General features: G+C 42.6%; 1 protein-coding gene across 1 annotated transcript in view; it reads left to right on the forward strand.

The window, feature by feature from the left end:
* Positions 1–9,630: 9,630 nt before the first annotated feature.
* The window catches only part of SNX6 (sorting nexin 6), a 28,819-nt gene continuing 21,028 nt past the window's right edge, over positions 9,631–17,421 (forward strand). Inside the window, exons 1-4 of the mRNA XM_057428488.1 lie at positions 9,631–9,739; positions 9,895–9,942; positions 15,395–15,499; positions 16,280–16,390. Of these exons, the coding sequence (XP_057284471.1) occupies positions 9,734–9,739; positions 9,895–9,942; positions 15,395–15,499; positions 16,280–16,390 (270 nt within the window). The 5' untranslated portion in view covers positions 9,631–9,733. The remainder of the gene's footprint in view (positions 9,740–9,894; positions 9,943–15,394; positions 15,500–16,279; positions 16,391–17,421) is intronic.

A 17,421-nucleotide genomic window follows, 5' to 3' on the forward strand; every position in this document is an offset into this window, starting at 1 on the left:
CCCTGCTCCGCTCCTGATATTTATTGCTTTGTGAACTGTGTCTACCATAAGGGCATAACAGGGAGGCTTGGGAACTCGGCAACAATGAACAATACTCTGAACTCCTGCCTTTTGCATGGAGTCAAACACTGCCCTAATAGAAGAATTTTTGGTGCCCATGTTATTTCATGTATCAGCAGGATTTGGCCCTACATGTCATGGTTGCTGTGATAATCGCGAACAGATCTGAACACAAGAGTTCAAACTAAACCTAAACTAATGTGGATTTGATTTTATACCTTGGGAAGGAGAGATCTTCATCCCAGCAGGAGGAGTGGAAGCATTTCCTAGGCTGTTTCCCATTGCTCAGTCCTCGTTTGCAGGGCCACCCATATATCCCAGCATTCCCTTTGGCCACATATAGAGTTCCCAGTGAGGCTGGTTCACCTGTTCACCATCAGATCCATGCACCCAGATGCAAAAATCTGTAAGTTAAAAGGCATGAGTGTGGAAAAAGAAAGAACAAAGCCAAAGCACCTCTGCTTTTCTTTCTTCCCTCCACCATGCATTGCACAGCTGGGACAAAAAGCATCCGTAACACTGCTCGGAAGACCTGATCCTGTAACAGTGCTCTCTGAAGCACTGAAGAGCCAATCCTGGACATGCCTGTGGACATTACAAGTGTGTGTCTTTCTGAACACATGCAGTGAAGGTCAGTGTCTCAAATACCGAACACTTCAGATCCCCACATTGCAGCACGCAGCTTGTTTGCTCTCACAGAATTACAGTTCTAATTTCTGGCTACAAATATACAGCCTCTCATCATATTACCTCTGCCTTCATCACAGGACTATTGCAACTCAGTAAAGTGCTAATGGAGATCCAAATGCTATTCCATTAGCCTTTATTTCAGATTATAGCCTGTCCTACTCAACATCAGAAAGCTGTGCTGGCTAGATGCTGATGGACAAGTGCCTTTGTTAGCTGTAGGCATACATGCACTGTGCAGACCTCTGTTGTGATGCAAGCTATCCCACCTGAATTTGGGCTGAAACAGGCTTGGTGGTTGCCTGGTGCACATCCTGTTCATCAGTGAAGATTACCACACTACTCTAAGACACCATAGTAGGAGCCACTTGAATTTTTTCCTGGTGTACTCACTGGGTTTTCACAGTGGGGTGCTTTATTGTAATGTACCTGTGAGCTCGTCTTTGCTGACATGCAGGTTGAGGTAATCCATTAGTAATGCCACAAGGCTTCCTGATTGGTTTAAGTCAATCTAAAGTGGTGGTGGTGCTGCTGCTGAAAAGTGGGGTGCTACCCTTCATATTCTCCCTTTGTTCCTATTGTACTGGCTCAAGTGAGCTGGCTGTAAACTGATCCTGCAAGAAAAACAGGTAAATGGGATCAGCTCCCTCATTTGCCTGTCCCTGGGGCTGTACTGAGGGAGCACTGGGACAGCAGTGGGAGTAGGGGCACAGGGGAAGCAGGATTTCTCCTCCAGCAGCAGCATGGCCTTTGATGCGTGTCTTGGTTTCAGATGGGAAAGAGTTAATTTTCTTCCTAGTAGCTGGTGCAGTGCTGTGCTTTGGATTTAGTACAAGAATAATGATAACACACCAATATTTTAGTTGTTGCTCAGCAGCACTTACCCTGATCAAGGACTTTTCACTGGCTCTGCCAGTGAGGAGGGGCACAAGAAGACGGGAGAGAGCAGAGACAGGACACCTGACCCAAAGTAGCCAAAGGGATATTCTATACCACAGCACATCATGCCTTGTATATAAACTGGGGGGAGTTGGCTGGGAGGGATTAATCATTGCTCAGGGATGGTCTGGGTATCAGTCAGTGGCTCGTAATTGTATTATGCATCATTTGTGTTTATTGTGTTTTATTCCTCTTTCTATTTTTGTTATCTCCCTTTTCTTCATCACCACCACCATCATCCTCATTATCTTTATTTCAGTTATTAAACTGTTCTTACCTCAACCCACAGGTTTTACCTTTTTCTCATTCTCCTCCCCATCGCACTGGGGTGTGTGTGCAGGGAGTGAGCAAGTGGCTGTGTGGTACTTAGTTGTCCAACTGAGGTTAAACCATGAGGGGCTTAACCTAAAATGTGCTCTATAGTTGTTTCACATTGAGCACCTCCAGATCCAGAAAGATGGTGTGATAAACCAGACAAAATGGGCCTGTCTGGAAGATGGGCTGCAGCTCCAGTGCTGGTGGCTGTACTGTGGGAATCAGTTATTCAGGGCAGCTACACCTGCCCTGCACGTCCTGCCTGTTTTGCAGTAAGCACCATCAGTCAAATCAAGCTGTCCCAGGAGACACTGACTCAAAACCATACAGCTGGAAATAAAACTGCAGTAAGCCTAACAGTGAGTGCTCTATGTGGCTGCATCTTAACCCATGCCTACTGGCTATCCAACACAATTTAAAATTAGCAGGCACCTACATCTCTATAGCTGTTAAGTCAGGAAATGAAAGCCAGAGATGCAGGTGTTTCTGGTGGTTTTTTGTTTGTTTGTTTGTTTTTGTTTTTAATTTTCTTGGCTTATGTTCGATCATTTGGAATGAGACCCCTTTGGTACCTTTAGGATGATGGTCAGGTAGGCTCACCTGATATGTGCAGGAAGATACAAGATGCACTGTTACGTTTAGCCAACTTGTGAATGTTGCCTCAAGCAGACCAGGTCAGTGGCCATCATATTGTCTTATGCTGCAAGTGGTGCTCTAATACTACTATCCTTCATGGGACATGCTAGGTTTTCATCCAAGGTTTTCAGGGGAGAACTCAGAAGATTGTGGCTACCAGCCAGACATAAAAGAGGGTAACAATGACATTTAAATAAGGAAGTGAGCTGCCTGGTTGAGGAGAGAAAGGCTGTAGATATTGTCTATTTGGACTTTAGTAAAGCATTTGACATTGTCTCCCACATCATTCTTCTGAAAAAATTGGCTGCTCATGGCCTCGATAGGTGTAATAGGATAGGTAAATGGTGTCACATCTAGTTGGCAACTGGTCACTAGTGGTGTCCCTCAGGGCTATGCGTTAGGGACAGTGTTGTTTAATATCTTCATTAATGATCTGGATGAGGAGATTGAGTGCACCCTCAGTAAATTTGTGGATGGTACTGAGTTGGCTGGAAGTGTTGATCTCAGGAAGGCTGCAGAGGTATCTGGACAGGCTGGATTGATGGGCTGTGTCCAGTGGTATGAAGTTCAACAAGGCAAAGTGCTGGGTCCTGCATCTGGGCCACAACAACCCCATGCAATGCTGCAGGCTTGGGGAAGAGTGGCTGGAAAGCTGCTTGGTGGAAAGGGACCTGATGGCTGCTGAACATGAGCCATCCTGCACCCAGGTAGCCAAGAAGGCCAACAGCATCCTGGCCTGCAACAGAAACAACGCAGCCAGCATGGCCAGGGCAGTGATCATCCCCCTGTACTTGGCACTGATGAGGCTGCACCTCAAATACTGTTCTCAGTTCAGGGCCCGTCACTACAAGAGAGACATGGAGGTCCTGGAGCGGGTCCAAAGAAGGGCAGCAAAGATGGTGAAGGGTCTGGAGCACAAGTCTTATGAGGGAACTGGGGTTGTTTAGTATGGAGGAGAGAAAGCTCAGGGGGGACCTTATTGTTCTCTACAGCTACCTGAAAGGAGGATAGAGAGAGGAGGTGGCTGGTCATTTCTCCCAAGTAGCAAGTGACAGGGCAAGAGGTAACGGCCTCAAGCTGCACCAGGGAAGATTTATACAGGATACAAGATAAAATTTCTTCACAGAGGGGATGCTCAGGCATTGGAACAGGCTGCCCAGGAGTGGTGGAATCACCATCCCTAGAAGTGTTCAAAAAAATGTGTAGGTGAGGCCATCAGTGACATGGTTTAGTGAACTTGGCAGCACTGTGGTAAAGTTTGGACTTGATGATCTTAAAGGTCTTTTCCAACCTAGTTGATGCTATGGTTCTATGATAAGAAGACAGTGAAGAGCACATGAGAAGAACAGAAGACTGAATGTAAGACTGAGAATAAGAAAAGACAAAAATGGAACAAGCTGGGACTGATTACAGAGGACCTGAAGGCTTGGGAATGAGGGGAGGGGTGACATTTTTTGATGAGCTAGAACAGTTAGGCAAGACCAAAGGAAACTGGGCCAGGGAGTGGGGTGATTGATAAAGAGAAAGGAAGAGACAAGTTGGAAGGAGAATGAGAGATTAGGAAGGGAAAATGGTAAATAATAAAAAGAGGGGAAAAATAATTGAAAAGCAAACAAAAAAGTAGTAAAAGAAAAGGAAATAAGATAACAAGGAGCAAAAGACAAATACTAATGACTAATAGTCCCCAACAATAGGTATCTACTGAATTAGGCAGAAAGTGTCATTCAGTCTGTTCTGGCAAAATAAGCAGCATTGTGCAGTCCTTCCTGATACCCATTATTGTACCAGTGACAAGACATGACAAGAGCTGCTTTGTCTGCCCCGCCTGGTGCTGTCCTGCTGGGGCAGAGCTGGCCTTTGAGGAATGACGTGTAAGAGGTCAGTGTTAGCAAATCTGCTTTTTATCCTTCTTGGCCACACGTTCATCAACAAGGCCTTATTTATACTGAGGCTTTTTACTGAATCAATTTTACTATTCCCTAGCCCTGACAAGAATCGTCAGCGCTAGCACTGATGAAAGCACTACTGTAAATAGCCTTCCATATTTTTACCTCACACTCATCCACATCTGATGTGAAAAGAGTAATACAACTGCTTTGGGGAAGTCGCCCATAATGCTCCTACCACTGCAGTTACTGAGGCTGATGATGTAAACAAAAAGGTTTTTGTTTCTGTTGTAATAATTAATTCTGTTGAAATAATTTAAAGAATTTTGTGCAAGTACTTGGTGCAGGCAAAACCCGTAGACTGAAGCAAAGGTGAGGCCAGAAGTTCTGGCTTTCTCTTGAAGAAAGATGTATTAAGAATTTGGAAGAATAATAAAGGATTCTCTCAGAATATTCTCTGAAGTGCTCCATGTTTCAGGTGGTTTATAAAGGAGAAGGGACTGGAGTTTAGGAAGAGATGAGCTCAATGGCGTTGTTAAGTCCAGAGTAGGCAGCTGAAATGCTGATCAGTCTGTGAGTTTATTTGTAAACATTTTTATGCATCCTTGTGTGCCAGGGAAGGAGAGAGATGCTTTATTGGCTCTTTCCTAGACAACCCTATAGGGGCTATGGGAGCTGCAGTTTCCTTGTGCACCCATTTGCAATGAAGTATTTGTGTAGAGCAATGATTGCCTACAATCTGTTTACAGAAATATGACAATTAGGTTAATAACAATATGCAATCTAAAGAACGAAAAAAAAGGTTCAGAGCTCAGAATAAGGGATTTTTACCTCTGTTAACTGGATAATATATTCTTCCCCTTACAGCTTCTTGCCATTAGTTCATAGCTTTGGTGAAAAATGAGGCTTTAGATAGTTCAGTTTTCTGCATCAGTGTAGCTGTATACGGGCATGAAGTCATTCATGGCAGACAAAGACAGAATGTGTCTATAATGCCATGTAAATGAATTTTAAAAAGGCAAAAAGAAAAAATCTGATTCTTTAGTAGGGAAGAAGTGTGCTGAATTGCATTACAATCTATATGCATACGTATAGTCAGCATCTGGCACAAGGAGGCCAGGATTTTTAAAAGTGCAGAGTGAGCCTTTTCAGGATCCCTGCAGTCTGAATAGAAACCCACACATCCTTATTATTTGCATATGGCCCCATTATGCTCTGGAATTCACAGAAGTCTATTCCACACTGGGAAACAGATTTTTTTTTTTCTGATGGAAATTATTGTTCCTCAGAGTAGCTAGAAGTTACTTGGCACATAATGTACTAAGCTATATTTTGCTTTCTTCTCTAGAATATCATAATTATTTTTTTCCTCTCTGTTCTTTTAATCCTACAGCTTACATCCTCTTTGTGTTTCTAAAGGAATATGATCAGTTTGATAGTCATCTTCTGCTATGAAGTGATCTATCTCCATATAACACGTAAAAAGCCTCTATTGCTAACTGAGCTTTTCAGACGGGTTTTATAATAAGATTTTGAAGCCTTTTTCTCCTCGAGTCTTAATTGTCTGAAAATATTACACTTAAAAGCTCTATTTTTCAACAGAAATAAGAGGTAAATATTGATTTATCTTTTTAAAATGTAATTATCTGCTCTGCCACAAAAAGCCTTGCAATGTAGCTTTAATGATATTGTTGGTTCCTTAATACAGTTTCAGTTAGCAGCACTAGAGAAAATTTAGATAACGTATGTACGGGAATAAAATATTTTCATCTCAAAGACAAAAAAGGAGGAATCAGTCTGGAACAGATACAGAAAAGCTGGTCCTGCTGCCCACAGTTTGTCTGCAAGATGTTGTATTTGAGCACCATATTAACAACACATGATGTTGGTTAAGGGAAACTGAGAGTTAATTAGGTTTAGAGGGGAAGGTCGAGAGACTTCTCGAAAGAGAAAAGTGCATGGAGAATAGTTCCTCACGCTTTTTAAAGATGTGTATCAGCTAATGAAATATCAGAACTACAGCACTTGCAGGCATCAAATGCATTCATTGAAACACTCCATGATTAGTCACACAGTACAGGTAGTGCTATATGACATGATGCCACGGTGTGGAAAGCCTTTAGATCTCTGCAGTGACTCTGATAAAAGCCAAAATATTAAATTGTGTGGCTTCTAGGTTTCCAGGGATATCACACTCAAACACAAGGGAATATTACTTAGGTAAAAAGCCGCGAAGCATTCCTAAAAATATGTATATAGCACCATCTACTGACGTTATGAGTCTTTGCAGGAGAATGTTTTTAAACCTGAAGACCTATGCATTACAATAGGGCAGCAGTTTTCCCCTAATTGGTGCAGGATCAGTCCCTCTTTCTGCTTTTTTCTCTGTAAACTCAGATTAATTACAATCCCTGCCTCAAGAGTTTAGCAGCTAAAAAATGAGATAAAATAAAGCGCAGTAGCCGGAAAGAAAAAAATGAGGAAAACAGGGAGGAAAAAATGAGACAAAAGATAAGTAGCCAAGTGAATCAGAGCATGTCATGGGGCAAAAGTGAGGTGTTGGTGGTAAAGGGAGTAATTTCTTAAGTGTCATTTGAAAGTCCCACGACTTTCCTTTCTTCTGGCTTCAAACTTCTGCATCTTCCTCAGAGCCAGGGCAACTCACTGTCAAAACACTTCTCCCTTCATTCATCCCGTGTAGTTTGTCTGCTGGTGTGACGGACTGACTGGAGTCAGGGCCTGCTGAAGACCAGAGCTGGTGTAAAGTAGACAGCCAGGTGTGTGAAGAAGGATGGGAGGAATGTGATGGTACCAAAGGGCTGTAAAGATTGTGTCAGTTACAATATGCAATTTCATTCTTGCTGGGTTATATTTAGTTCAATTGACCTAGCTTATTATTGTTAGGTGGACATCAAGGTCAGCGTGTAAACAGCCAAGATGGAAACTCCTTAGGTGGGGTGGGCTCAGCTGTCAAAGGAAACTGAATATGATCCTGCAGCCTCGGAGCAGGCTTATTAAACTGAGTCTTGACCAAAAGAGCACTGAGAGGAGGTAGTGCTCATTACCCAGCTACCAGCTAGGGTGTCCCCATGGCATATATGACCTATCTACCAGCTGCTGAAGTAGAAACATAATGCAGCAAGCATTGCTATGCCAGTGGAGAGGAGCATGGGGACAGATGTAGGACAAGACATGGAGCTGGGACAAGTTGATCAAGGCAGTATGAAAGATTAGGTTCATGGATAATATTGCTGTTTGGAAGTTTTAGTGTCATTTGGTACAGAGCACCCTTAGAGCCACAGCACTGCTGTTGCTTTGGAGTATGTCCCTCCTGAGCCATCCAAAACATGACTGAACTGATCCCAGAACCAACTGGACACCACATTTTGTAGATGCACCTCAGATGGTCATCCTGCCAGATTCCTGCCCATCAACTGGATTACTTGGTTGTTCCCTGGAAGAGGGACATGTCTCTAATACTTGTGAAGCCTTTTCTCAAGTCTTTGACTTAGGTTGTTTGGTCCTACAAAAATGTATTAACAATAAATAATGAACGTTAAAAAAACGCACTCATTCTGTTGCTGATTTTAGTTTTCCTAGGAAAGTAGATGCTTACTAGATGGAGTGGTGGTACGGTGCTGAGCCCAGGCTGTGCACCAGACAGGATGCTAACACATGCAGGTCAACACCCAGAAATAATTTTCCTGCTTGCCTCTGTCTGTACCCCTTCAGCATGACAAGGTTGGTGTTTAAACAGTGGTCACACAGTCTTTCTCAGAATCTTGTAAAGTACTTTTACTTCTCTTGACCCAAGTAGTAAGTCAGTACTTTGGAATGTGTTGTGTATGTCGGTATCAAACCTGAGAGAGACTGTGCACATGAAAATTGTTTAAAGAGCAGCTTTTTTAATTACTTACAAAATGCATATTCAAAGGCCTCTTTCCACAGCTGTACCAAGAAAAATTTCCAAGAGGCAATTTCCATTTCTGAATTCCAAAGCCCACTTCTAAGCAATACAATGCTGAGGAAGCTTTCCCTTCTCTTATCTTGAGGCTGCATGAGTAGCTTTTCTCAAGGTGTAGTTTCCAGATCCCCTATAAATCCATGGAGCCACTGTGGCAGGCGGTGGTCCTGTTGTCCCACTAGTGCTGGTACAACTATGGGCTTGGCTGGATTATGGACCTGACTGATGTAAACTAATCATTTGTTGCAAGATTAATGTGCAGCTGGACCGATGCCCTTGTCTGTCATACAGTAGTATGCCCGCGGGAGTACGAGTGTCCACACCTGCCGCCATCTCTCAGCAACGGCACACTCTTACATCAGTTTATGCTGATAATTAAACCTCACCCTGAGGCCATTTCTCGACTGTTCTAATTCACAGAAAAAATGCTGTCCTGGGCTTGGACTCCCTGCCCTCCACGCTTATGTCCGGTTTCGTCTGCGGATGCTGATGTTTTCCACTGTCATTAGACGAAGTGGCATTTAGCGGCTGTTTCTCAGCCTGAATGAAAGGCATCATCAGCCTTAGTCACGTTAACTACCCACAGACCCAAGGCGTATTATAAACCACTTAAATTTCTAGCACCGTGTAATTGCACAGTCCGTTTCACACACATGCTTGTAAAAATGCACGGGGTGAAGGGCTGGGAAGCCCATCTCTCACAGGGATGATGGATAGAAAAACAGGACAGCACATAAGCCGTCGGTTATGCATACAGATCAGGGATGGCAGCAGAGCTCTGCCTCTTCTGCACGTTTTCGGGGGTTCTGCACACTTGCCCTCGGTGTGCAAAGCAGTCGGGGTTTGTACACGTGAACAAAGCCGCTCTCCGTTCTGCAAACCGCACACGAGAAACATCCACCATCGAGGCGCGGACGCACTTTGAAGGCCAGGGTCCCAGTGGCCGCCACAGCCACCGAGCAGCCCCAGGACCTGCGCTGCTCCTGCAGCGGATCGAAAGATAAAACCGGGCCGGCAGCTACCCCCCCCTTCTCCTCCCTCCGCGGGAAGGGCCCGACTCCCGCCAGCTCTGCGGGCCCTCTCCTCAGCAGCCGCCTACAGCCGGCGCAGGGAGGGGAGCGCCGCTCCCTCGCGAGAGGTGCAGCTCTCCGCAGCCCCGCCCCGCCTCGCCTCGGCTCGCCTCGCCGCCGGGCCGCGGGCGGGCTGTCGGGGGAGGGCCGGCGGGCGCGCAGCGCGGCGGGCAGCCATGATGGTGGGTCTCGGGGCGGTCGCGGTGCCGGGGCGGGCGCGGGCGGCTGGGTCGCTAACCTGTGCGCTTTGTTTCTCCCCGCACCGTCCCGCTGCTGGCCGTGCCCCTCCGCGTCCCCCCGGCCCGCTCCGCCTCCTCCTCCCCTTCGCCCCCAGCAGGAAGGCTCGGACGACGGCCCGGATTTCCTCTCGGAGGAGGACCGAGGTGTAAGTGCCGCGGGGAGGCGTTGGGGACCCCGGTGCCTGGGGGCTGGAGCGGGTGAGGGCGGGTTGGCCCCTTTCCCCGGGGCCCGGTCGCTGCTGCCCGGCCCGAGCTCACTGTTGGGTACCCGGAGGGAGGCGGGATGCTTGGCGGAGGCAGGCAGCCGGGGCACGGGGTGTGTGTCTCCCAGGGTCTGCGGACGTGGGGATAACACGGCCTCCCTCTGGATCTGGTGTCCATGTGTCTTGCCGTGAATTTTTCATTGTTCTGTCACCCAAGTTTTGGAAGGGCAGTTCTTCCGTGCTTCTGTGCGGCTGGCTTGGGAGGGGATGTTATGTCTGTGCTGGAGATTCACGTCCCCTCTCCGTGTCCTTCCCTGCTCTGATGTGGGCCCTCTCCCTCTGCACACCCCCAGGTTGTCCGGTCCTCCTGACCAGGCTGACCAGCCTGGTGGAGAGCACCAGGTTCCATCTTTATTCGTGAGCCAGGGCCTGTGTGAAATAGCCCTGCCCTCTCTTCTGTCTTTAGGCCCTAGAGGCTCTCCCATAGATAACAATGGGACATTTACAGGCACACACTGCATAATAAACTCTTTATTGGAAAGAAGTTCTGTCACTGGGACAGGATGCTACGATTATGTTCCTTACTGAGAAAACCTTTTCTCTGCCCTGCTGTTTCTGGCCTTCATTTCTCTTCCGACTGCTGCATCCATCTTTCTTTAACTTGTCTGCCTTATTTAAGCAACAAATCAGCTAATCGAGTGTAACTTACTCAGACTGATTGCCCCTCTTGGTTGGAATATTAAGAAAGAATGACCGAGCAAGGTAGGAGAGCAGCTTCTGGGTTGCCTAGGCTGTTGCATCTAGTACATTGCTAAAAATACAAAATCTGAAAAAACACTATGTTGGTATATCTTGTTGTCAGGCATGCCATACTCAAGCATCAAATATAATGTTAAGTATTAAGCATTTTTTGACTGTATGTATGTGGTAGGCATTCAGTGTGTTTTATGTTCAGCTTATGGCCAGAAATTAAAAAAGGAATTCAAGTATCGTGTTAGGCCAGTTCAAACCACTGTAGAGCTTTTGTCTTTAATTATACAGCTACTTAATAAGAATACTGGATGAAAAGAGAGAAAGAGGAAATTGTTTTGAGCATCTTCAGAGCAAGGCCTGAAGAACTTGTTATTTATGGAGTGGTATTTTACATAGGTCATCCCCCGGGTATAGGAACAGACACTGAAGTGCACAGTTAGGTTGTCTTTTTACCTGAAGGTACAGGTAGAACACAACAACACAGATCTGGTCCTGTGTGAAACCTGTGTTTGTTTGTTTGGCGGGTTGTTAGTTTTCCCTCTAAGGCTGTGGGTAGTCAGAGTTCACAAGGTACTTTGAAAGCCTTAAGAAATCTCTTAGCAGCCTTGTTTGTGCTGTTGGACAACTTACATCATCTCAGTTGGCCAAGTGCAGCTCTTCATTTTCCTTCCCCTCCCCCATCTTCATCCAGCACTGAGGAATTAAACGAGAGCAGTGTCCTCCTCCTTTCACTAATTTTTTTAGGTTGCTTATTTTCAGTCACTGGGGTTTTAATTTTCTCACTGCTGTGTAAATCCCTGGGGTTAAAACACAGGGTATTTGCATGATTTTGATAACAGAACATCTAATCAAAAGCAATACTGTCAATCTGTTAATGAATGGAGTTGCTGTACTTCAATCTTCAAAACAGTAACTTTTTCTTAGCAGTAGTAAAAATAAGCAACTCTTCATAAAGTGTTTCCCTCATTCTGATTTGTTGCCTTTCTCTATTTGCAATTAAAAAAGGAGCAGGTCACGCCTTTATTTGAAGGCATGGATGGCAAGTTCTGGTTAGAGTAATAGAACAAGTATTCTTTCCTCTCTAGAATTCAGATATTGCTATGATCATATGCTTCTGATTCTTCAGAATCATTTTGGTCAGCTACAGTTGTGTTAAGTTTAACGTGGGGCAGTGGGACAGAAGGTGGGCTGGAAATTATGCTGATGCCACATAGAACAGTAATTCTCAAACAATTGTGTGATGCCATATGGAGCCTTTCTGGAGAATTGTCAGAGCACTGAGAATCATCTTTGAGGAAGTAGCAGTGGGTGGTCTGTAGAAGGAATTTACTATAAATGGTCTGCATAAAATGAACTTGCTGGAGTTGCTTTTCTGAATCTCACTTAGGAAGATACTATTGAGTTTGCTTGGAGTAACTGTTCCTGTCGGGGGTTTTTTATGCTCTCTCTACTGTAAACAATACATGCTTTGAAAGGTGGTATAGTGTTGCTCTACTGGTATTGTCCTGTGTATTTTATATAGATGTAAACTTAAGCCGACTTGGCTAATGCTCTTGTCTAGTCATTCAGGGAAAACGAGCTACCCCCTTGGAACAGGTCTGCTAGGAACTTAATGCTGTGAAGACACCGTAATCTCTTGTTGTAAAAGTATTGTTTGTTTCCTTGCCTTATGGTATTTATCTGCCTGTAAAGAACCCACTGAAGGAAGAGTCCTTTTTCTCTTAACAGTTTTAAAAGAACTTAGAGTACAAAAGTTACTGTTGTTAATGGATGACATTACCTAGGAATGTAGGATTTGATTGTTTCCCTTGTCTCCACGAGCTTCCTTTCATTACCATTTGAAGTGTAATTGATGCTTGAGCAAGAGCTAAATCTTCTCCCTGCATTGTTCTGTTAGTACTCTAACATTGCTTAGCCCTTGGCTTCTTGTGTTTTCAAGGCTCTGAATAAAACTGAGACTTTCTTGGTATTGCATAGGAAAGTGTAAAGCACGTAAATTAAGTTAGCTTTTGTTTTGCGAGTTGTTCAGCATGGGTGTAGAGTACTAGCATCTAAGCATAAAATTACTGTGGTGTTGTATGTATTAGTTTGGGAGAGAGGGGCAAGATACAAAGGGACTGTATCCCACCTCCATTTTTTTCTTGAATTTAAGGTACTTCCATTTCAGTTTTCATCCAGATCAGATTTTTCACCCAGATCAGGTTTTGTAGCTTTTTTTTTTTTTTTTTTTCTATTCTTTGTGACTGGAAAACCATGGTGGCGGTTTTCTTGTGGAAGCAGATGAAGAGATTGCTTAAGTTTGTTGTGTGATAATGTTGTTTGTGAATTTAATTGCTGGTAATACAGTGTGAACCATTGTGTCACATGAATACATATAAAGTCTTTCAACTTTCTGATTGTCTTTGACACCTTTCATAAATGCTTCATTACCATTGCAGATGAAAAGGTTCCCTGTTGGCAGTCAGGCTACACAGCATAGTTTAACATATGATTAGACTCTTCAAAACTGTTACAAACGTAACTAGTATGAATCAAACAAATAGTTCTTTACAGTTGTATGTCATGAGTGAAGTTGTCATGTTTTGGTTCTAATTTTCTCAGCACTGGTAAGCACGTTGTTTCTGGAGTTGTGAATAGTGCATATGGCCAAGGTGCACTGCGCTAGAGACTGCATACACGCTAGTGACAAACTCAAACAGCTGTTACACTGAAACTTAGAATTTTGTGTTGTACCACTTTTTAAAAAAGGCGGAAAAATGCATTTGAGTAGAAACTTTTGTGACCTGTGAAAGACTAGAAAATCCTTTTGGATAATCCAGTTTATTTGCTGAGATTATTAGGTTAATGTATCCTGGGGGACCGGTGAAAAACTACCTCAGACAGTGTAGCTACTAAAAACTTTTTTGCAAGCTGAAAAATGTGGTGTCATGACATAAGGCAGACATTGGTATGTCAGATTATATTTTTCTTTCCTAAATTAGATGGTAAGCACATTGGAAACTCGGTAGGAGCTAGGAGATTCTGCCTCTCAGAAGTGATCTGCAAGGGATCGTCGCATGATAATATGCCTTTGTGTGAGGCTGTGACCCGCTAAACCTTGGAAGAACAAAACAAAAAGCGATGCCTGAATCACATGTCCAAATATGTTACTGTGCAGTGGTTTTAATGATTTCCAACTTTGTTGTTAGGAAAAGCTATAACTATTTGTGTAATAGCTATTGAACTGTTATATTTTGCTAGTTTAGCAGCATATGCTAGACTGTATGATTTTGGTTTTACTTTAATACATTAATTCTAAAATATGCTAGTCTGGTTGCTGCTACATAAGCATTGAGGTTAACAAGAAAACTAGAATGGGTGCTGACCACTGTGATTTAAGATAAGGGTTAAGATAACTGGTGGAAAACAAGATGTGGCAGTTGATGCTTCTCTCCTAGTGCTGTTCAGTGCCTTGCAGTTACCTTCTGAATCTACTTGTTTGTAACCTTTGTACTCTGTGTTGCTGATACTTAAAGAAAGCATTTTTGTACTTGAGTATCAACTTCAAAATGCAGTCCTGAGAATGCTTGTGAGGACAAAGTCTTTGTCCTTGTATATCAAAGTATTTTTATGCTGTAGAATGTAATGTAGAATTTCTAGGAAAATTGCAGCACAGAAAAAAACACAGGGTCTCAGTAAGGAGTAGGCCTCATGAGCATGGCATTGAACCTTTTTTTGACACTCATTGGAGAAGATTTCAGAGTTAGCCTTACTACTTATAACAATATTCTGAATGTCTGTTGATCATGATGATGAAATCGTCATGGGACACACTGCTCTAGAACAGTGAGGAGGGTGCAAAGGTGAGGGGACTCAAATTCCTGGTTGGGGTCTAGATGAGATTAGTTTCACCAAATACTGTTGAAGCCTTTTGTCCAGTTGCTGCCAAACATTGCAGTGTTCAGTCATCTTCAAATTTTTCTGTATTTGACCATTGTCTCTCTCTTTTTTTTTCTTTTTTTCCCAATGTGACTTCAGAATTATTCTGTGAGACAGTTAAGGTTTCATGTCTTGTGGAAGAAAAAGTGTGTATTCCTTTCATTTTTGCCATTACTCATGGTGTTTCTGAAGAGACTGAAATCTTAGTTTTAGTTGTTTGTGTGTTGGAGTGTTTTTTCTCTGTGTGTGGGTTTTGGTGGGTTTTCCCCCCCCCCCCCCCCCCCCCGCCCCGTTTCTCCGGCACGTGGTATTTAGGTCTGTGAAGTTCAGGGTTTTTTGTTTTTTTTTTTTTTTAAGCTTTTTCAGTATGTCATGGGAAATGTTAAACAAAAGAATAGTGTTAAGACAGTGTGAGTAAACCATGTCTTTAGTAGCTCTTGCTTCTTTGGAATATCAGACCACTTTTATCCCATAATTACCTTTACAAGTACATTTATTTACAGCAGTTTGTCAGTTTGGGAGAGTAGGGGGAATGAAGAGAGAAATAAATAAAAACACCTTCTGAACTTGCTGCTGTCTGTAAGTATACTTTGACCATATCATTACTAGCAAGTTAACGACACACAGAAATAAAAATAGTGTACTAACAAGGAGTATGGTAAGGGAAATTGCTTGTATTGTCATTTTTTTTAAAATTAAGCTAAAGAGGTTTTTCTTTGTTTAGCTTAGAGCAATAAATGTAGATCTCCAGACTGATGCTGCTCTGCAAGTGGATATCTCAGATGCACTCAGTGAGAGGGACAAAGTGAAATTCACTGTCCATACAAAGGTAAAAGCTTGGGTTTGTACACTGAACAACTTCTTAGTTATATAGAAAAGAAAGTTTCTTTATATATTGAAACAAATGTAGCACAATCCAGATGAAGTGAAAGGGTAGGTTTACGTCCTGTTTAAGAGACTCTGTGGCTGCAGTGCTAAAGTTGACTAAAATTTAAGGGGTTAAAAAACTGTTTAGAAAAAAATGACATTCCAGTTTTTGTATTGTTACATTGTCATGCCATTCCCATGCTTATAAATTGGCCTGATTGCAGGTAGAATCTTTATCTCAATATACTTCAGTGTAGGGGGTTTTTTGTTTGTTTAGCTGTGGTTTCAGATATTAAAATGTATTTCATAATGGAATTACATGCAAGAGTAATTTTTAGTTACTGCTTTTTTATGGCTTTTCTTTCTTAGATTTGAATGTTTATTGATTGCAGAATCACAAAATAGTTGAATAAAATTTCTGGAGATCATTTAGTCTCATCTCCTCCCTCCCACCACTAAATTGAGTGAACCAGAGCTCATTGCCCAGAACTTGTCCATTTGGGTTATGAATATCTCTGAGGGTGGAGACTCTATAACCTCTTTGGGCAGCTCATTCCAATTGACTGCTGCACTAATAAAGATGGGGGTAATTACTGTTTTATGAACTTTGCTTTTGGTCAAATCAATACTTGGATGATTGGGTTATTTTTATTTTTACAGGGATATTCTGTTGCTCCTTTAGGGTGCTTTTCCTGTAGTAATGGAAAACTTTTCATTATTCTTCTTCCTTTTTCCTTTCTAGAGTTCCTTACCAAATTTCAAACAAAATGAATTTTCTGTTGTCCGGCAACATGAAGAGTTTATTTGGCTTCATGATTCTTTTGTTGAAAATGAGGACTATGCTGGCTATATTGTAAGTATTACAGTTCTTTTGGTTTATGTGCACTGTTTTCTGTGGGCTGTATCTGAAGTACTTGTGGCTGCTTTTAAATGCTGTGGAAATGGCAGATGTTCATTCCTTCTAAAATCAGATGAGATGCTCTAATACTTCATTTTATGCAGTTACACAAAATTAATGGTTGAAGCAAGGTTGGAGGAAAGTTAATGTAGTTGTCATACTTTCTTGCCTTTTTTCTCCAAAGGACTGAGTAGTTTAATCTGTATCCAAGTATATCTTCAGTCCACCATGCTAAAATTGTGGGGGATAGGTGAACTGTATAACTTGGTGGTATTGTTTTTGCAAGCTAATGTTTAACCTAGTTTCAAGTTTCATGTTGCCTTTGTTTTAGCTGAAATGGCAGAGTACAGTAACTGAGCTCTAGTAATTACATTTTTCCAGTTTTCATGATGAAGATCAGAATCATTTTACCATAAATCAGTTGAAGGGGAAAAAAAAAAAAAGCAAGGCAAATACCATCTAGAACTACAGAGAACCTTAATACACAACTGAACAATTTATGGTTTGAAGTTTATTTCAGGCCTCCAGGGAGCAGAGGTCACAAAATAGCCACCTTACAATGTTACAATGCTACCTATTAAAAATGAGTGCTGCTGTTCACACTTTAATTACAAATAGTAATTTTTGTCATCTTTATGTGAAAGTTAGGTATTAATTTTGTTTTGGGGAGAGCATGTCTACTGATTCACAAGGTAAACATATTTCTAATTGACATGGGGGTACATTATGATGAATATAACCTGTGATGTGTCATACCATTCTCGAGCTAGTCTTTTTTTAGTCAGAAAGACTAGACCTTCAGTGTGGCAGTAACTAGTTTCAGACAGTTGGCTACACTGATGCCAGATTTATTTTTTTTTGGTAAGGTGTTAATGTAATGGACAGATAGGGGTGACATAAAATTTAAGCATAGTTTAACTTTGTTCCATGTCCCTTTTCTTTCAGCAATTGAGGATTAGTTTGAATGCAGTGTTTTCTTTTTCAAT

The sequence above is a fragment of the Pezoporus wallicus genome, unplaced genomic scaffold (assembly GCF_028554395.1).
Source record: "Pezoporus wallicus isolate ANWC-B61680 ecotype Strahan unplaced genomic scaffold, APGP_CSIRO_Pwel_v1 contig_3486, whole genome shotgun sequence".
Classification (NCBI taxonomy): domain Eukaryota; kingdom Metazoa; phylum Chordata; class Aves; order Psittaciformes; family Psittacidae; genus Pezoporus; species Pezoporus wallicus.